General features: G+C 39.4%; 1 protein-coding gene across 15 annotated transcripts in view; it reads right to left on the bottom strand.

Annotated features, from left to right (window-relative positions):
- Window positions 1-22777, bottom strand: part of cadps2 (Ca++-dependent secretion activator 2) — a 123725-nt gene that overhangs the window by 28287 nt on the left and 72661 nt on the right. For all 15 annotated transcript variants that reach the window (XM_026202844.1, XM_026202847.1, XM_026202848.1 and 12 more), the window contains exons 11-13: window positions 22377-22583; window positions 19399-19535; window positions 7322-7509 (exon numbers count right to left, since the gene is read on the bottom strand). In XM_026202844.1, coding sequence (XP_026058629.1) covers window positions 7322-7509; window positions 19399-19535; window positions 22377-22583 — 532 coding nt within the window. The remainder of the gene's footprint in view (window positions 1-7321; window positions 7510-19398; window positions 19536-22376; window positions 22584-22777) is intronic.

The following is a 22777-nucleotide window of genomic DNA, read 5'->3' as shown; positions in this document are numbered from 1 at the left end:
AGACAATAATTTTGAATCAGCGATAGCCAGAGATATTGTCAAAAACATTAAAGTTTGGCAACATTGAAAGTATTTGGAATTTCCAATTAACATAGGCCTGTTACATTCTTATTTTCATTAGGCCTATTCATATTATGATGTTACTTTTATTAAATTTATATATAAATTTATAAATAAAAGAACTAGAACTAAATTAAAAATACTATTAAATATGCTCAGAAGAGCATACGCAGCACGCTGATATGAAGAAATACAGAGGAGACCGTTGACAAAGGATTTACTGAAAAAAGTTATTTTTGCTTTCTTCGCTTACAAAAAGTGTTCCTGGCGCTTCATATAACTCATATTGCACGTCTGATGGCAGATGGAGTATTCTGACGACAACTTTTCATACCTTTTCTGGACCTTGACACTGTTATTTACTTGGCAGTAGACTTCACATTTGATATATTGCTGTGATTAATATGCACGATATTGTTATCGTGGGCACTTCTAAATACCGTGAATAAATATACGTAAAATTTTTTTTAAAGAATAGTATTCCCATCAGCTGCTTAAAATGCACAACATCGCTGTATGCTGCTTGAAAGAGCTCGTGCGCTCTGATGTGAACAAGCGCGCATGAGAAGCACATGGAGGAACACGCGAGAGACGGGCTGAATGATAGCACATTCACTCTCTGACAGCAGATGGCGCCAAATGCAGCCCTTACCCTGTAAACCCTGTAAATGCAGCTGTTCCTTTCTAAAACATATTTAAATAATCTTAAATAACCATTCAGATTTGTGTATTCCCTATGGTGTTTATTACAGAGCCAACTACTGAAATATTTAGACTTAATAGGCTATTTATCCTCAAACATTCATTTTTTCATTCATCCACTACAAATGCCCTAGATATTTTTTGAAAGTGTTTTTTAATGAGCTAACATGAACTTTTTTTTTAACAAAGATTAATAACTTCTATAGTAAATGTAGCTATTGCTCCTTTGTTTAGCTGTGCATTTATTGAATGAGCACTATGCGATGTCCGAACTGATTACACTATATTTTATGTATTGCACTGTATTTTATGTAAAATCATTTTCTATTTTTAAACTGTCTTAAATTCATTTTGAGTCAATTTTTAAATCATTTTCATTTCTTGTTTTATTTTTGTGATTATTTTTCTTCATTACTTTTTTTTTTTACTTTTATGTAAAGCACTTTGAATTACCATTTTGTACGAAATGTATTATATAAATAAACTTGCCTTGCCTTGCCTTGAATGTTAATGCATTACCTATGGTCAACTAATGAGGTCTTATTGTAAAGTGATACCTATTGGTTTTTATAGTTCTTTTGCACTTTAATGTGTAAAACATTTAACTTTTATATATTTTTCTGTATTGCTTTATTGTTTTAAATGTTAAGTTATTTTTGTTATAAGAAAAAGTTATTGAACCTGTTAAACTGTATTATGACCACTTTTTAAAAACAAAATTCCAATACCGTGATAATACCGTATATCGTTATAAAAGCATTATCAATTAACCGCAACAGGAAAATTTGATACCGGCACATCCCTACTTGGCAGTCTATGGGACAACTAAAAATTATAATAATAATGTCTAATCTCTGATAAAAATGTATATTACCAGTTAACAGTAAATCTTTCTATCTATCTACAAAATAAAATGGCCACAGATTTAAACTACAGCTTCTCTCATTACCATATAACTACAGTACAACAATCAAACGTAGCCAGCATATGTTCAAGCACTAAGCTTTGCACAATTGCACTTTAAGAGCTAAAGTATTCATTCTAAAGTTCGTTTTTAACCGTCGACAATGGGCAGTTTAGTTAGAAGCCATTGTGCCTCGCTATCCAAACCCTGCACACTTTCTGAATGACACAGCTTAGCGCTGTAGAGAGAGCTTTCCATACACGCAGAGGTAAAGGCAACTTGTAAACCTGCCTGTTCTTCAAATCCCTCTCTCCATTAAATAAAATCCGCCTTTTCTTTTTGACAAGAGCCAGCTAATCCTGAGAGAGAACACAAAGAGGGGGTGTGAAGAGCGGCACAAGACGTGTATGTATGAGCGAGCGAGCGGGAGAGAGAGAGTTCAGAGCCTGCAAATGAAAAGAAAAAATCTCCTTTCTGCATTATGGTAAAGGTGAAGGAGTGTATAAACTCGACATCGACCCTTTAATCTCGGTGTCTTTGTCTGTGGTTCTGTGTAGGCTCATTAGTTCTGAAGGAAGGCCTCTTAGTTTAACTGCTTCTAACAAGAGGCCTGGGAATTGAACTGTTAGCATGAGGGAGAATCACTCTACAGCGTCGAGTCTAGCCTCGTTTGTGGCTCCAGGTACATCAGCAAAACTACCACTAGCAAAGCCTTACGACTTTAGTCAGTAATTAAGTCTCCCACAATTCACACATCCTCCCATTGACTTGACTAATGCTAAACGAATCCTTCAAAACTCGAAACACATTCAATAAACACTACATTATTAATGGTGTTTGCTAAGGAAGGCATGACTTTTGCTATCACTATTCTAGGATTTACAGTAAGGACGACCTGTTGGCAAGGGGCCAGTGTGAGTGAGTTTGGGGCCAGATGATTGAACATCGCTGTATGTTACATTTGTTGATCATGTGCATGTGGTTTCTTGCCTTTAAAAACAAAACACTTTACATTTTCGGCTACATTTGGTTGTAAATTCTGCTGATTCTGTCAATTCACAACAATTGGCAGATGAAAGGAAATGCCTATATTTATACCTATATCGTTTTCAGCTATTCTTAAAAGAAAATAGTACAGAATATATATATGTATATATCACCATAATATCACTGTAATATTATATTTCAAATTGTCAAATTATAAACAATAATAAAAAAATAAAAAATAAAACAATTATTGGTTGTTGTAGTATATTATTATACCAGCACATATTATTATACTACTACTACCATCACCACCATGACAAATAATTGTTATATTATGACATATATAAAATAGAACCATTAAAACAAACATGAAATAATCAAAGTATTTTTTTTAATATATTTTTGATATAGTAAATTATTTTATATATTATAAAACATAAAATTTAAAATGCAAAATAAATAGTAAACTTAAAATCTATTATACTATTTTATAATATTGTTTATAAGTTATATTGTTATATCGCAAAAGTAAATGCATATTCTTTATAAACAAAAAGTATTTTTGCATGATATAAAAACTATAATGAAATATAATAATTAACTTAATTTTTTTTTGCAAAAATACATTTATAATTATATACTTAAAAATAAACAATAACAAATACTTGAAAGTAAATAATAATAAATAAAAAAAACATAATACATAATAAATAAAACCTTAAAAAGATACTTTAAAATGACTAAACTAAACTAAATTAAAGAGTTTGGCCAGTAAGCAACTACCTAGCTTTTAGACGGGCAAATAGCATAATTCCTTAAAAACAAAACATTACATAAAAACAAAACAAAAAATTTAGTTGTGCTTGTTATTCACAATGCTAATGATAAGTTGTTTTGGTATGAATGTGTCTGCAAAACCATAAACACAATGCAAAAAGAGTCAGACAGTAAGTACACAATCCCAACCAGCCCAACAGCAGTAACTCAAATGTACAGAACAATCTTGCAAAGTGTGGTTTCCTCCACCTCACGCAGTGCTGGCCCTTTGGGAACGGGTGCAGTGTGGCGGCCTGTTGGGGGTCTGACTTATTGTTTGTGTCTGATGAAGCGAGTGTGAAACATGGGCCAGTCAACGAGGATTAAACACTGACGGAGTCTCGGGAAAGTCTGGCCGTGCTGAACAGTCCAGGAAGATGGTTGTGAGGTACAGAGCTGTGCGTCTACAAGGGAAACGACGCGCTCCACCCTCTATGACAGATGTGGTTGGTGTGTATCCGATCATATCAAGACCTCACGGATGAGACAGAAGTGACAATCCAAAGGATGTATGACATGTTTACAGTGAGTAAGTGAGTGTGCAGACCGGTGAATACACGGAGCAGCCGAGCATGATGGACAGGCGAGAGACTGACAGGTGAGAAAGAGGTTAGATTGTGATTCCTGTCACTCGCTGTCAGTCCGTCCTGGCCACTTCATCTCACACATGAAGCCTCACCTGTCCGCTTCCTCTCGCGTACTTGCTCTTCAGTCTCAAGCCTCGCCGAGCTCAGGGTGCATCTGTCAGTCAAGTGTAGGCCACGCTGCCTGAAGTGTGCCACGAGGATGTCTGCACTGACAAACATGTCTGAAAGAACACACTTCACCCTTTACAAACCGTTCCATTGTCACCTAAATCAGAACTCGGAATGCTAGAAAGACATTTACAGAAACTATTTTATATTATTATAAGTATTATATTTATTAATGTTATAAATTATACATATATATATATATATATATATATTTTCGAAATTATAAATGTTTATTCAAATGCACACGTCCGCTGTAGACACAATGTAAGTTAATGTGGCTATCTAATGCTGCGTTTGAATTTCCATGCCACATTATTTGAAATTAGCGCGGGCCAAACATTTTTCTCTCGAAGCTCACCCATTGAGCAACCCTGAAATACACCGTGCACACATTTTTTGAAATCACTATGAAGAAAATGAATTCCTGGAAGCAAGCCTGCAGCAGAAAGTGTGTGGCCTCTATTGTAATCTACTAGAGTCAGTGGGTGGAAGATCAGAAATAAAGCCGTCATGAAATGAAGATAAACAAAGAGATTTTCTCCCCAGGTTCGAAGCTGCACACTCACTGTGAGCAAGGCTGCACTGTCACTAGTGCTCTTTGAGTTATTGACTGATGTGTTAGATTAGTTCTCATCTGAACTGAAGATTCGAGGTTATCTGGACCAGTTATTTTCTAGCTGTGCACGAGTTAAAAAGCCTTGAAGCTCATCACATTAGATAAAAATGATCTCATTTGTGGACTTTAGCTTCTCTTATTACCAGTTTTTGCTGATTATGGCTTTTGGTATTTCCCAAAACAACATTAGTTGTAGTATTATAATGTAAAATAGGGAGGAAAATTTTATTAAAATTGTATCAAACAAGATAATTTTTTATATATATAATGCATTTTTAAACAAAAACGTGATTCCACCACAGGATTTAAAAAAATAAAATAAAGGGTATTTAAGAGTTTTTAACTCACAATTCAGATTTTTTTCTCACAATTATGTGAAGAAAAGCCAAAACTGTGAATTATACCGAACATGTGCAAGAATAAAATGTTGCAGATACCTTTTTTTTTTTCTTCCATGGAAGCCAAAACAAAAACGGAATTGCGTAATGGAAACTCAGAATTCAGAGGAATAAAAATACGAAATTGTGAAATATAAACTCAGAATTGCGAGAAAAAAGTCAGAATTCTGAATTCATATTTCACAATTCTAGTTATTATTGCACATGTATATTACTGTCAATCAATCTAATTAATCACATATTAATAAACACATTCATTCACACTGAATCTTCAAATTAATGTAGCAACAACAAAGATGGTGCATTTTAAATATTAATGGCATATTTTTACTAAGTAGCCTATTATTAATGAAGGCCAGCATCAATCATACTAATAATGCTACTGATATTTCTATTAAATGCATTTTTTCCTCAATTTTCTTCATTAATTATAGCCATTCAATATGTTGTTATACAAGTGACTATCTTTAACATTTAATAGGCTTTGAAATATAACACACACACACATATATATATATATATATATATATATATATATATATATATATATATTTATATATATAATACAATGGTAACATCAAGATCGGGTAAAAGTGTCTTAGGAAGATCTGTGCACTACAATGGATATCATGCTGTAAAGAGTTCATTCTTTTTATTTACTTTCTGAATTTCCCATGAACACTCTCTGAGGGCTTCACAGCTGAACTCTCATTATTCAAATGACACCTCCTCCGACTAAAAGCGACTCATGCCAATTTTCCTCGTTTGTAACTGGTGATTAGCTAGAGAGGCTAATCATTACTGTTCCTAATTGACAAAATAAGCCATCAAAGACAGGGAGCACATCCGTGTGTATTTAACATCTAATAAGTCAATTGACGGCTGATTGGAGGTAAGTGGAAAACCAACGGCTTCCAGTGTTCGCTAAACACAAAGGACTTCGCCAACAAGTGGACAAGAGACATTGCTCATACCCGAGCCGCTTTCGCTTTCCTTTCACTGCTAACGTAAAGCGCATTTCCGTCTTGAACAGTCAATAATTCACACAATCAATTACAGAAAACAAGCCTGTTATATGAAATTCTGATCCTCGGAGGTCTCATGAAAGAAGAATTATTAAAATGTAGAAACTGCACAAATGGACTCCGTAATTATGGTTTAATTGCTTTGCGTTTTGAGATAATGGGGAGCCATTAATTAATTTGCCAAGCAGACGCTCTCAGTCTGTGTTTGAACATGGCTGCCACGCTGAGTGCCCCCCGAGTGATTAAAGAAATTCTTCTGTCTTGTCGTTCCTTTTGTATGCCCACACATTATGTGCGGACAAAAGCCATTCAAAGTGTTTTTTGCTTTTTCTTTTTGTGATCTATCGAACATGTGGGACTTCTCATTTGTCCAACACAAATGAAATCCTTGATTTCAAACACTTAATACGTGAGAATTCAAAATGCACAACCTCCATGGGAAACAAATGTTCCTTGCCGTTTGAAAGGGCTGTAGGGCATTGCTAAAGTGCTTATTTTTATATAGCAATTATAAAAGAACATCTTTTTTACATGTGGTCAGGTGCTTACATTATTTTAAGCACCTGACCACATGTATGTATATATATATATATATATATATATATATATATATATATATATATATATATATATATATATATATATATAACATTGGGACAGGAGTGAATTAACGGTAAAATAAAGTCACTTGCATTACTTACAGATATTTACAGATTATTTTATACAAATAATTACAGATATTACGTAACTTGTAATACTTGTATATACGTAAATATTTGTAAATACGTGACACTATTAATAAAACTGATTTAGTCTTTTATATGAATTTAATTCTGTCTGGACATCCTGTCTGTAGCTTAAACAGCAGAAAACAGCACTAGCATTGCCAAGGTCATGGGTTCGATTCCCATGAATAGCATGGAAGTTACTTTGCAAAAATTTAAATATAATGTAATATAAAGTTAAAGTTTATATTTATTAATATATTAAAATATAATATTAAAATATAATATAAAGTTGTACAAAATAAGCCAGTGTTCGGGAAGCTACTGTAATACCTGTTTCCGTGGACGTGTGAGGCACAGAAGGCATAGCTGTAGTGGAGCAGGGTCGGGTCCACCAGGGCGTTGTTATCAGAGAAGTCCATCAGGTCTTTCAGGTAGCAGAGGTGACGATGACAGCCCCTCACCCCGTATCGAGCGCAGTACTCGTCCAGAACAAACACCTGGCCTGGGCTGAACCAACCCTGAAACACAACAGATCAGAGTAAAACACATTTACTGGAAACAAGCCTTTCCTGACCAGAGTACATCTCTGCCTCTCTGGACCATTTATACTGAACTATATCACATCATATTATACTATACTCTGATAGAATACAGTATTTTTGATTAAATAAATGCAGCCTTTGTGAGTATAAGAGACTAAATAACAAAAAAAACGTTATTGTAAAAATCTATTGTAGTGTATACAGAATATGGACATGTTTTTGTGACATATCAGGACACAACTCTGTATAATGACATGGGTATGACACAGGTATTACAAGGAGAGGGTAACTTATGAGGACATAACCCATGTCCCCATTTTTCAAAAAACTTATAAATCATACAGAATGAGTTTTTTTGAGAAAGTAAAAATGCACAAAGTTTCCTGTGAAGGTTAGGGTTAGGTGTAGGGTTGTTGTAGGGCCATAGAATATACAGTTTGTACAGTATAAAAACCATTACGCCTATGGGATGTCCCCACTTTTCACAAAAACTAACATGTGTGTGTGTGCGTGCACTCAAACAGACGAACAGAAAGACACACAGACTACTACACTGTAAAATGCTAAATTGTTGCAATTAGTTATTACAACTTACAATTCAACATTATAAGTAATTTGTTGTTGCAACAAATTAAGTGTTGATGCTTGAAATCATAAGTTTAGTTAACTTTAAGTTGGATATTTAAGTTACCTCAACAAAGTTATTACAAGTAACTGTACATAAGTAATAAATTCTAAATATACTCAAAATCCTTACAGTAGTAAAAAAGTAATTGAGTATGTAGTTACCTTTAGATACTTTTCCCCACAAAAATACGAGCTCAAATCGGTTCCTTCTCTCAGAGACTCATAGATATCCAGCTGTATAATGTTTACTCATGTAAAAAAAAAATGTTTGTACAGTATGTCTTTGATTTGCTCATCACTTGTATTTTGAACCTTGAATATATGTCACTTAATAAAGGCATAAAACATACACATCATGTATCCGAAGGCCAAAAGCAAAAATGCCTATGATCGACCCCTGCAGAACCTCTAAAAAGTCCCCACATCCGCTGGGCATACCTACTGTAGTTTCTCCTAAACAACACTGCTACGCTAATTAAACACGAAGTGTCTCATTTCAGCACGCCTCTCATTTCACGCCAAGACACACAAAAAAACTCAACCGCAGCGTGCGAGACGAGCTCTTCCAAAAAATATTGTTAAAAACACCCCGTCTATTTCCAACATTTAAACAAACGAGTGCAAGGTTAAGTGCAAACAATTAATTCATAGGCAGAAAAGTCACACATAATGCGGGCGGGTGGAGATCGCCGCGAGGCTCCTGTTGCATTCATTAGCCCATTCATCCCTCACATAATAACTAAATTAGCCATGAATCTTACAAACTTAATTAAGACGCCTTCTCTGAAGGAACGATAGCAAATTAACACTTTGAGGGGGCCGCTCGCCCACGACGGTGCGGAGGGCCATGAATCAGGAGAACTGAGATGCGTCTCAGATGCTCGCAGGAGACCGACCGTCACGAGGGACCGGTGCTAACAGCACTGAGCAGCAGTCGAGATACAGAGACCCCGCGACCTTCGTGCAGGAGCAAAGACGGAAAGCTTCATTATAGTTCAATGAACAAAGCTGCTGCGCCGTGTATTTTATGATATCTACTCTAAGTGTCTCTGTCACCTCTTCCATGGCCCTTCCTTCATAAAGGTCTGCCTGACCTACGCAAACTTGTTCTATTGCCATCTATATTACTCTAAATTCTGGTTAAGTGCTTATATTACAGCTCTTTATTTTTTACTGATGCTATATGAATACGAGTATGATGTGTTACACAAAGAGCATCCAACCTAGCGATCTCAAAGCAAGTTTCTCACACTCACACGGAGGGGTTCAAGATAAACTCTCAACTTTGAGGAAAAATTGGCTTGGGGGAGTAAATAAAAGGAGTTACTCACCAGTTGGCTGGTCACCTTTTAGACATACAAACCATCGACTGAAGAAAACAGCAGTCGAGTTTTATAACAAGTTCTACCTCTGTGGAACATTTATCATCAAGAGTTTAACAAAGATGTCGAAAGCTTTTTTCCCCTCCAGAACTCCATGTGGTGAGTATTTCTATGCTGAAAAAAGTTGGGTGTAGAAACTATTTTCACTCAGAAATTTCACATTTCACATTTGTTCATATATATAAATAAATGTGACTAAATGTGAAATTTTAAAGTAGAAAAACTGAAATTGTATTTGTTTTCGAAAATAATAATAATAAAAAAATCTATTTCAGAAAACATACTTGTCACGGTTTTACGCTGCCTGAAGGAATACGGAGTCGAGGATAAACGGAATAAGGTTTTTAATATATCCAACACAGGGGATATCCAACATGGAGCACAGAGGTAGACACACGTAAGTAGCAAGTGAGCACAAGTGAGAAGACCCGACAAAACAGAACTGAAGGACAAGGCTTATGTACAACAGATAATTGGGGAAACACAGGTGGATGGAATCATTAAATTAACAGGGACATGGAACACATGAGGAAGATAATAGACACACCTGGGAACTAATCAAACTAAACACCGAAGACACAAACTGGGTCACGGGCAAAAACACACTAAATGAGTCCAGGTGTGTGACAGTACTCCCCCCTCCCGGTAGGTGCGTCCTCGCACCGTAGAAACAACAGGGGGAGGCGTGGGTGGGAACTTGGGAGGAGGTTCCGGTGGAGGACGGACTCCCAGGAGGGGGCCAGCAGACAGGGACCACAGAAGGAGGAGCCAGGGAGGAGACGGAGGAAGGAGCCAGGGAGGAGACAGGAGCAGGAGGAGCCAGATGGTCCACCAGAGACCAGCCAGGACTGAGATCCAAGGTGGAGTCGACGGCGGGAGGAGCCATGGTGAGGGAACGGTCAACGACACCAGGGGGCCGACAGGCGGAGACTGCACCGGTGGGTGAGGAGCCCAAGATGGAGCAGCACAGCCGCAGAGCCAGGGTGACGACGAGGATCCGGAGGGCCTAGGTGGAGCTGAAGGCTCAGGCGACCAAGGTGGAGGCGGGGTCCTGGCAGACCGCTGTGGAGCCGGAGTGACCGAGGATGGAGGTGGAACCGGAGGGAAGGAGGAGCCTGACAGAGCCGGAGGGATGGAGTGACGAGGTGGAACCAGAGGAGTGGAGTCCCGAGGCGGCGGATGGTCGACGACTGACCAAGGTGGAGCCGGAGGGACGAGGGAGCCCGGTGGAGCAGGTGGGATGACAGGCCACGGTGGAGACGAGGGAGCTAAGAGCCAAGGCGGAGCCGCTGGGTCGAAGGACCGAGGAGGAGTCCAGGGCTCGGAGGCTGGAGGCGGAGACAGGGCCTTAACACGCCAAGGCGGAGCTGGAGACTGGCAGTCCAGCGGCGAACCACCGCGCCCCGATGGCGCGGACTGAGGGTGAGCTGCGGGACTGGCTGGCACCAGCAGGGATGACGAGGAACTGGCTGGTCTAGGAGGAGGAGAGAGGAGAAGGATGGGAGGAAGGACAGGAGGATCAGGACTGGACGGAACCAGCGAAAGAGGAGTAGAGGGACCAGCAGGTTTGGGAGGAGGCGGGAGAGGGAGGCTGGGAGGGAATACAGGAAACACAGAAGATTCAGAGCTGGGCGGAACCAGCGGACACACAGAAGATTCAGAGCTGGGCGGAACCAGCGGACACACAGAAGATTCAGGGCTGGGCGGAACCAGCGGACACACAGAAGATTCAGGGCAGGGCGGAACCAGCGGAGAAACAGAAGATTCAGGGCTGGGCGGAACCAGCGGAGAAACAGAAAACTCAGGGCTGGGCGGAACCAGCGGAGACACAGGAGACTCAGGGCTGGGCGGAACCAGCGGAGAAACAGAAAACTCAGGGCTGGGCGGAACCAGCGGAGAAACAGAAAATTCAGGGCTGGGCGGAACCAGCGGAGAAACAGAAAACTCAGGGCTGGGCGGAACCAGCGGAGAAACAGAAAACTCAGGGCTGGGCGGAACCAGCGGAGAAACAGAAGATTCAGAGCTGGGCGGAACCAGCGGAGATACAGGAAACTCAGGGCTGGGCGGAACCAGCGGAGAAACAGAAAACTCAGGGCTGGGCGTAACCAGCGGAGAAACAGAAAACTCAGGGCTGGGCGTAACCAGCGGAGAAACAGAAAACTCAGGGCTGGGCGTAACCAGCGGAGAAACAGAAAACTCAGGGCTGGGCGGAACCAGCGGAGAAACAGAAAACTCAGGGCTGGGCGGAACCAGCGGAAATGGAGCAGAGGAAATGACTGGAGGAGGTAGGAGTGGGAGACTGAGAGGGTTTACAGGGGAATCAGGGCTGGACGGAACCAGCGGGGAAACAGGAAAATTAGGGATTACCTCCATAGACCAGTCCATCAGATCCAGAGCTTGCTCCTTATGACCTTCAGAGACTGTATACAGCTCACCCTCAGTCGCAGGAGTGTGGGCAGGGCTTTCCTCCACGCCCTCGATCTCCACGAGGACTCCCACGATGCACGGTGTTGCCGGCTCACACACCTGGTCAGTCGCGCTCTCGAGTTCCGGCTCCCTGTCAGTGGATGGCTCGGGCTCTGCGGCTGCGGTGGGCTCTGGCTCCGTGCGGCGTGATGGTGGCTGGCTGGTCTCTGGGTCGGGAGTGGGGCTGGCGAGGTCCTCTATGGGGCAGACGGTGAGAGGTGACCCATTTCTCGCCAGAGTCCACTCCACATATGCGGCGAAATCCTCTCGAGGACCATCTTCGGACGACAACGCTCTGCATTTGGAGTTCAGGCTGGTGTTGTAGAAGGTGCAGAGCGCGCCGTCCGGGTAGCTGGTGGCATTAGCTAATAGGAAAAACTGTCTGGTATGGTCCTCGAGAGAACGCCCTTCCTGCTTCAGCAGGAGGATGAGGAATTCGGGACGATAGAGGGGATCCATAGACACTAAGAAAAGAAAGGTCTGTGAAAAAACAAAAGCAAAACGGAGGGAAGAACACGCAGTTTTCTATTTTCTCTTTCAGGTCGGGTCTTCTGTCACGGTTTTACGCTGCCTGAAGGAATACGGAGTCGAGGATAAACGGAATAAGGTTTTTAATATATCCAACACAGGGGATATCCAACATGGAGCACAGAGGTAGACACACGTAAGTAGCAAGTGAGCACAAGTGAGAAGACCCGACAAAACAGAACTGAAGGACAAGGCTTATGTACAACAGATAATTGGGGAAACACAGGTGGATGGAATCATTAAATTAACAGGGACATGGAACACATGAGGAAGATAATAGACACACCTGGGAACTAATCAAACTAAACACCGAAGACACAAACTGGGTCACGGGCAAAAACACACTAAATGAGTCCAGGTGTGTGACAATACTATTTGCTATTTCTTGAAATGGTTCTATAATCCAATTATCTTAAAAAAGTATATTGGGGGAGTAAACGGCATATATATATATATATATATATATATATATATATATATATATATATATATATATATATATATATATATATATATATATATACATATATATATATATTTTTTTTTTTACAGTTTAAGCATTTAAATGAAAATGAGGGGGAAAAAACATTAAAATTAATTTAAATTTGGGCACTTGCTTCTGATGTCCACAGGGCTTCTATAACTAGTGACAAGTTAATTACGAACAAATACTATTATTAAAAGTAATAATTTTTTAACTCTTAAAATTAGGGGTGTGCACGGATAGTCGAACATTCTAATATTCGTTCTGCTCTAATTATTCGATAAATAAAGATAATATTCGAATTTCACAAAAAAAATACAAATAAAAATAATAATTCTCCACGGCATATTTGAAGATGTATGCAAGCAAAAAATTATTAATGAATGACTTATAACTGCGGTTTCCTACAGTACTTCAAATATGCCATGGAGAATCACAGAAAGTGACCGAATTCAAGAACATTGTTGCAGCATCTCTCAAGCAACAAATAAACACCGCTAACTTGGAGAATGCAGTGAAAACTCCTCTTCTCGCGTCTGCCCTAGACCCTCGGCACAAACATCTCAGGTTTCTAGATGATAACATGAGAGAAGTAAGAAAAAATTTTTTTTTTTGAACATTATCAGAACATTTTCCTTGATGCGAGTGGTGCGGATGCAGCAGCCGCCACCAACGATGAAGAGGATGCAATGCCCGCTCGTCTGAAAAGGCTGAGCCAGTTCTTCAGCGATGATTACAGAGTCCAGCCGAGACGAGTGTGAACAGTTCTTGCTGGAGCAATGTATTCCACCAGATGAAGATCCCATTTAGTGTTGAAACCAAAACATGAAGCGATTCACAAAACTTATTCACTTAGCACACCGTTATTTGTGAGTCCCGCCAACGTCTTATTGTTAACAGACTACGTAGCCGACTTCCCCCGATCATGTTTACATGCCCGTATTTCTTAACAAGAACATAAACAATAGAAAAAAAGCAAAAAAGATTTGCTTACAGTTTAAAAGTTTCAAAGTTAAGTGTAGGCTACGTTCTACAGTAGTATTAATTGCTGCAGCCTGCTTTACGTTTTTTCTTTGTTCACTTTTTTTTTTTTTGCTTTTAATCTGTACTTTTGTTTGTTTGCACGCTGTAAACGATAAAAAACTTCCTATTCATCGGGAAGAAGGAGGCGGGAACCGGCGCACAATCAAAAACACTTTAATATTCAAAAATAAACACAAAACAGCGCGTCAGCCCCTCACGGCGACTGACGCGCACAAATAAAAGCCAAAACATAAAAAATTGTCCAGGCCTGGTCCTCTCTCGTCCTTCACTGTCGTCGCTCCAGTTTTATATCCTTCCGTCTCCTACGTGGGACTCAAGACCGGCGGTGGGGCGCAGGTGTAGCTCATCTCCAATCACTACACCTGGCCTCACTCCTCGTTCCCACGTCCCTCGGCCCCGCCCCACTCGCCACACGCATTGTTAAAGGTTTTCAGCTACAAAACACGATGTGTAATGTTCAAGCTTATTGTGTGTAAGCTTGTTCAAAATGACGGACACAATAAATGTTGCTGAAAAATAAGGTCTGTCTCATTAAACTTAATTTAATTAAACGAATATTCAAATATTCATTTCTTGTGAGCTCATATATTTGAATGTGATATTTGCACAAAATGCCCATCCCTACTTAAAATCTTTAAAATTTTCGTCTCATGGAGGGAAATAAACATAATTTCAAGATATTATTGCTTAAAACCCTAATATGTTGCTGTGCTCTTCTTTTAGTTTTTCATATTTATTATATTACTATTTATTATTAATATTTTAATATTTCTTTGTGACATGCAAAAAATATATAATGAGTTCTCAAAATATTTAAATGCTAAATAAACAATTATAATTTTTTTGGAGCCAGTAGAAATATTGCAAGGGCAAGTGCAAATCTCAACTCATTCCCCAACTGGCCCAGCAAAAAATAAATAAAAATAAAAAAAATAGGCCTGAGCTACAGCCCATCTTTCCACTTTTTCCCTGCAACTTTCTTCTTTGTCACAGTCCGTCTTGGTCAGATCTATTAATATTGCACCATTCAGGGCTGAGGCACGGTGGCCCAGCGCCGAGCTGAGTGCCACAAGATGTTCCACTCTGGCAAACAGATGGCCTGCTCGTGTCTTGGCTCCTAGCGCTCAATTAACCGCTAACGACCGACTGAGACGGCAGCAGCATCATCCTAACCAACACGGCCCAGTCTGGCTCTCCTTGTCAGGGGAAAAAAAATAAAAAATCTCTCTCACACACACACACACACAGAAGGAGAGACTGACGACAAAACCTTGCTTGTGGACGACAAAACCAATTTAGTTTTTTGGCTTAACACATATTATACAAAGAAAGTTTACTGAGAGAAACAAACATGCATGGTAAAAGAAAGAAAATACAGATTATTTATATATTATTTATTAATATTTCTAATAGGAATATATATTAATACGTATTATATTTCTATACATACTTTAGGCATTTACTGTTGTCAGAGTAAGTAAATAAGTAAACATATCTAAAAAAATACACACTCAGACACACACACACACACACACACACACACACATATAAAGTGTTTCAGTACTTGATCACACATAAGACATGTATGAAACATAAAAGATATAAACAAATTAAATACACACAAAGTGTATGTATTTGTTTTTGGTTTTTTTTCAAATAATTTTAGTTTCATACATGTCTCTTGTGTGGTCAAGTCATGAATCACTTTATTTCCAGCAGTAACTGATGGTAATAGAAAGCTTTTCATGTCCCATCTAGAGGCCATTACGTTGTTTATAAGAGTGAATGTGGAGGAGTGTGTCCCAGGGAGAATGTGTGATTATGGGATGGAGGGTGAAGGGGATGTTAGTAATTACATTAAGGTTGGAGCATGACTGGTCATCACTGCCCCTAATCTGAAGACATGTTCACAGCCTGAACTTTTTGATTGCAAATTTTTTTTTTTTATTCGCTTCCGAAGATGCACATGCAGGCCAATGAATCCAGTGTACACATTCCCTGTAGTCAAGGGAGAAAAACCCAAATATTGGTCTTTGAATCACCAACAGCTCACTGAGCCTAATCCCTGTATCAAACAACAGCTGACGCAAAAAAGAAAAGAAAAAAAAGTTCTGCTTTACAACAGCACCACTTATTGATTTTCCTTGAGGCTACATGTATTGATTGGGAGTTCTGGAATGAGCTTGAAAATCTGAGACTTGAAGGCTTTGTCCAGAAATTGCATTTGCTGTATTATACAAATTGTACATTAACTAGTAAACATTTTTTTTGTTGTTGTATGTAAATATACATATATATATGTGTGTGTGTGTGTGTGTATGTGTGTGTGTTTGTGTGTGTGTGTGTGTGTGTGTAAATATAGGGGAATAAATAAATTTATATTTATTGCATTACATTAATAAATTATAAGATTTTCAATGTTTATGAAAGTATTACTGTCATGGAGTAAGTTATTATATAAGAATTTATATTAAAATAATTTATTTTAATCATATTTATGTATGAGAATTTATACTAAAAGCAGCACCTTTATACATTATGCATACACATGCTGTATTTTTACATCTGTTTTTGTATATTTATTTACATCTATGTATTATTAAAATCAGTATATGACTCAAATTAGTTCGGTTTGAACACACATGAAAAATATCAGTATGATCCCGAATTTCAAATCTGATTTTAAATAATAATAATAATAATAATAATAATAATAATAATAATAATAATAATAATAATAATAATAATAATAATAATAATAATAGTTTTTTTGTTTTTGTGTGTGTGGTTGGGGGGTGTGAGATGGAATTTTAATGTAAAATTTTTTTAAACAAGCATGTAACTTCATGTAAAGTTACAACAACCACATATTATGAAACTAGCAGGTTAACAGAGGTGAATGCTTGAGAATGTTTTTTCTTGGAACATCTGAAGATTTCTATTGCATTTTAGTGCAAAAATTGCACTAGCGACCCATAATCTACAAGATACATTAAGTAGGCAACCATAGTATGCATGTGGTTTACCGAAAAATCCCATTCCCCCCCTGTTCACTTGCCTGAAAACAGGCCCACTCCCCACAGATGTCACATCCCAGAAGGCATGGGAAAAGCAGCACATTCAGGTGGCTTTTGTGGCTCTCTTTTTGCCGAACACAGAAGTTTGAACAAAGGCTGTAGAGCCTTCAAAAAGAGCCAAACGCAGACGGAGTCATTCAGAAGCTGAATGGATAGCAGAAGGTGCTCACTCAGAGCAGGTACGGAGCCACAATGAGTGTGTTAACACCAAATGGGGGGAAAATGACAACTGCATATTACTATACACTGTGTACTGAGTTATACATACAAAAACTAGCATTGAATTTGCACCATTAGCTGTGTTTGGTACCTCCACCAAACTTGTAGTCTATTGGGGACAATTCATGCTTATATGTGCCCCACGACTGGTCCAATTTTATAGCACGCACAGACATAAACATACATACTCAGTCCTCAGCAGGGATCTTGTGTTCAAGGCAGTAAATGGAGAAGACGGGATGCAAGCGGATGGTTTTCCTATTTGGGTTGTATTGATTGAAAGTGTTTATCCCCGTCTTAACTGTGAGCCCTGACTCAGCCGGAGGGCTACAACCCTCCCCTCCAGTCATAGAAACCCCTTCCATATCTAATACTTTCACTACACAACACACACTCACTTAGGACAAGACCTGAATGTTATCAACAGACTTTTTATGCTAATTCTGGGAATGAGTGTAAAACATACAGAGCCTAATGATTCCCAAACAAATGAATCATTTTAATGAAATAAATCAAAACCATGCAGCACGGCCTGTGCAGTCTACACCATTCCTGAGAGAATGATTCTTCTATGCTGGAAGAATCAAAACCATTCACATGACCAGTGTAGTCCAACCGATTCCAGAACAAATGATCTGGTTCTTTTTAGTGAATCGAAAACATACTGTGCAACCAGTGTCACCAAAACAATTAAATTGAACAACTGAATAAATGATTTTCAGTAATTTATAACCATATAGCGCAACGAATGTAGCCCAACCAGTTCCTGAACAAACGATTCAGAAAAAACAGTGATTCCCAAATGATTCTTATGAGTCGGTTCTCTTTAAAGAATCAAAAAATACACAAGTGTTTACACTGTAGTCAAATCAACTGCTAAGCAATTGATTCCCACAAATCAGTTATTCTCATTAAATCAAAACCATAGGGCAGTTAGCACATGATGATGGTCATTTTTATTATCCAGTTCTTGTGAATCAAACCCATCTAGCACAACCAATGTAGTTCAGATGATACCCGAAGAAGTGAATCATTTCCTTATGATTAATGTAGTCCTGAACGGGATGATGCTTATGAGCCATCTTTTTATTAAGTAAAAAACATGCAGAATGATTAGTGTAGTCCAGCTGATTTCCAAATAAATGATTCTTATGAGTCACTTCTTATTAGTGAGTCAAAACCATATATATGTAGTTCAATCAATTCGCGAGTTATTAAAAACGTAGCGCAACCAGTGTAGTCCAAACTATTCCTGAATGGATGATTCATAAATGAATGATACTTCTAAATAATTTCTTATTAGTGAGTCAAACCATATAGCGCAACCAATGTAGTTCAACCAATTCGCGAGTTATTAAAAACGTAGCGCAACCAGTGTAGTCCAAACTACTCCTGAATTAGCCGTTTTTTCAACTGTATATAAAACCACTTAACACCACAATTTAGTCCAAAAGATTCATAAATGAATGATACTTATAAATAATTTCTTATTAGTGAGTCAAACCCATATAGAAAAAAAAACAAAAAAACAATATGATTCCCACACAAACTATTCTTTACAAGTCAAACACATACATTCGTACAAATGATGTTGCGCTTACTTATTTCTAGTGCTGTCATATCATTAATCGCGATTAATCGCTTCCAAAATAAAAGTTGTTGTTCAGATAATGTGTGCGTGTACTGTGTATATTTATTATGTATATATAAATACATACACGTGCATGTATATATTTAAGAAAAATATGTTGTTTATATATTAAATATATTTATATATAATGTAAATTATATGTATATTAATATATACATGGAAACGCATGTAAATATTTTCAAAATATTATGTATATATACATAGTAATTAACACAGTACACACACATATAATATGTATGCAAAAACTTTTATTTTGAATGTGATTCATCGCGATTAATCATTTGACAGCACTACTTATTACCTAAATTATATCTTTACTGTCTTTACCAAATATTTCTTGAAAGTATAACACATCATCTCCATCGCAACACACTTTTGTGCTCTCACCAGGCAGGAAAATGAGTCGTTCATGCGGTGTATGAGTGTGTGTTTCTGCAGGATGAAGAACAGGCTGGCGTGGTCGAAGTTGCATGGCATGGCAGAGATGAGCTCCTCCACTCCCTGTCTCTGAGTCTTCTCCAAACCTGCGCCAGAAACACACACACAGTCACAAATCTGGCACACGCTGGCATACGGCACCGTTTTGTGCTGAAAATCCCATCCCCACCACGAGAGATGGCCAGTTAATGCCTGTTTGTGCTGTAAATGCATAAAGACGTCCATTAGGGCAAAGGAAACAAACATTAGCATTATATAAAAGGCCAAATAAATCTTGCAAACAATTTTATATGTACTGCTATTCAAAGGAAGCCACCGTAGTGGAACACAAGTGTGGTTCACACATTGAAGCGCTGTGTAAAAGCCTGAAATCTGTGTTTGGTTACACACTCTCCATCTCCGTACACAGCCTGAGTGTTTGCATTTCACCTCTTTTGGCCAAAGCTACACTGTGAAACGCAGTTTTCCACATTTCAGCTGGCAGGCGCTCTGAAACGTTACCGAAGCGTGGCTGTAAACTGCTGTAAAATATTAGCACTTTGTCCACAAGCCCACATAAATATCAACCCCAAAGTGCTCTAATTTATCAATCGAACACCTCTTGCATTCAAACCAGCCTTCAGCCTTTTTAAAATAAAGGCCAAGTCTGGCCAAAAAACCACCCTGTAGCCTTCGCTAAGCTGCGACGGGCTGAACGTTCTGATCTTTAACGCATTAAACGCTTAAAACGCCGCTGTGTGGAAACAGAATATAAACAAAAACGTGTGACTTCAAAGCACTTAAAGCGATTTTTGGGCGACTGGTGAAGACAGGCGAGTTGTATAAAAGTGATGTCACTCATTCTGATTGAGTCTCGACCTTGAGTAAAAGGAGCGCACCTTTATGAGAGCGCTGTAATTAGGACGAACGCAGGCGCACGTTCGCCAACGTACGCATTCAGACTTCCTGACACGGCTTAGGCAGAGAGGAAAGGGGGTGGGGGGGGATTGAATGCAGGAGCGAAAAAAAAAAATGTTGCGAAGGGGCCGAGGGGTCAGGAAAAGAAGGAGCCGAGAGAAAGAAGCAAGGCAGAAAAAGCAGGAGAAAGCACTAAAAGTGTGCCCAAGTTCATTTCCAGTCCTTTCACGAAACGTCCTCAAAACGGGCTAATGGGAGGTCCGTGAAAAGCCTAACACTCGCTGGCGGCGTGTTGAGAGCCCACATATGCGGAGCGAGGGCCTTCGCTTCTCGAGGACCACAAAAGACCAAGGCTTTTGAGACACGTCTCCTGACGCCTCCATGGCCAGCGGCACCTTCTTGAGACGAGCATTAGTGATTGCTTTTATTAAAGCTGCCATTTCTGGCATGCCAACGACTTGGTATTGACGGTGAAAAGCCCCGTTCTTGCCTGGAAGCAGTGTTGGCATTTGTTGGTGCCCCCCAAAACATCACTTGTTGGGTGCTCAGAAGTACGATCTCCCGATCGAAAACCATAGGCCCATTGTCTGTTCTTTTAATTCGATGTAGGTCATTTTATGTTCCTTACATCGAGAAAAAGAAGAGACAAATGAGGAGCATGTTATTGATCCACGTCGAGAGTGTGACGGATGGGGTTTGACAGGAGCAGCACATTGATCCGTGTCAACTTCAAGTTACCGCTATTATCCGTGGACAAGTGGATGGAGTCAGTGCGGAGGGGGTGCGTCGTCTTTAATCCCAGCTGAAGGGGCCCGGTCCAGGCACTCAGGCCAGCAGTCACATCCATCTGACATCTCTCCACAAGGCGGACAGGAGCTTTATGACAGGTATCAACATGGCAGCAGGGGCGATATCGCAGGTACGGCTCGGCGGGTCGCTTCAAGTGAATCCAGCTGGAGTCAGAAAGACTAATGAGGCAGGACAAGACATCGGCGTTCCTTCAGATATGAAACAGCGATCTGGCTATGAGAGGACTCCGGGTAGTGTTGAGCGTAAGGTGGCGAGACAGATCTCTGCGAATCAATCCATGATAGGAAATCCAATGTCAGGACGAGTTAATAACTTCATCGACTCGCTGAAACGTGGCGGATTTTGTTAACGGGCGTCAAATGGAACTGGATTTTAAGGGCATTCGCTTTCATTTAGTGATAAAATTCAATCTGTAAGAAGTATTTCTGAAAAAATGCATGACCTTTTAACTCGCCGAATACTTTGGTTATCACTGACTGTGATGATTTCCGGGCAATCATTTCATTTTGGCGATCCGAGGAAATTTTCAATGTTCTTTTTAATCAAACAATTCGCCATCATTCGCTTCGGCTTTTGCATTGAACCTTGGAGGCATGAAAAGATGTGTATGAAGTCCAGTAAGACAAGAATGAAGAGACCTTGAAAAACATTTTATGGGAGTCAAACGGCGGCGCTTGGGAAGTCGAGTGCCAGCGCATGCACATTATTAACTCATAAAAGCCCGTTTTCATGTTCACAATCCCCATCAGTGCTCAAAAAGCAAGCTTTATAGTGATTATATAGCAGATTTATGAGCAAAATGCTAGTTTTAAGCCATGTTCCTTAGCTTTTTTTACGTTAAATGAATGCCCTGGAGCACACAGAACGCTTCTTCAGAGGCGATAATGATATAAACCTCATTCGGCTCACTCTCCGTTTGTTGAAAGTGAGCAAACTGTAGCATTTGAGTTGTGTAAGTGCTCCTCCTTTCACTCAGCAGCAGTGTTTGGGTTATTCAAGCCCCCCGCTGACATTTGTTTAGACTGTGTCTGTGCTGCGGCCCGATGGATCGATGGCTGGCCACCACAACCTCCGATTTCAAAGTCCTTTCAGGAGGAGACGGCTGAAGGTGGCAGAAAAGAGCCCACCTTATTTTAGGTTTGAGGGTTTCAAAAAACGGTCTGAAATCAAGAAAATCACAATCTAAAAAACACATATTTAAAACACTTCATATAACATACTGAGTAAGGACACGGGGGCATCTTTTTGGGCATTCCCTCCTCTGCAGTTCTGCTGGTTCTGGGCGGGCGCTACTGGTTTATAGGATTGACCTGTGGCACGGTACATGGCCTGGACCCAAAGAGCGCGATCCTGATCGTCATTGCTGGCGAACACCACCAGATCCCCTTCTCGGACAGCACTGAAGAAAGCTCTGCCTCCCTGAAGACCTGCAGAAATTGGTTTTAGCAATTAATATGTCATTTTTTTTCTTTCAAGAACACTTCACTGACAAATACGCTCATGAGTGTTTCTCTTGCTCTATTTAGGCATCTACACATCAACAATAATGTGTTTCATGCAGCTGATGCTAAAAAATAATGCTCACACTTTATTGTAAGGTTCAGTTCTTGCTATTAACAAA

Source organism: Carassius auratus, chromosome 25, assembly GCF_003368295.1.
Source record: "Carassius auratus strain Wakin chromosome 25, ASM336829v1, whole genome shotgun sequence".
In the NCBI taxonomy this organism is placed as follows: Eukaryota; Metazoa; Chordata; class Actinopteri; order Cypriniformes; family Cyprinidae; genus Carassius; species Carassius auratus.
Note: the sequence above shows the minus strand (reverse complement) of the source record. Positions and strands in the feature narration are given on the sequence as shown.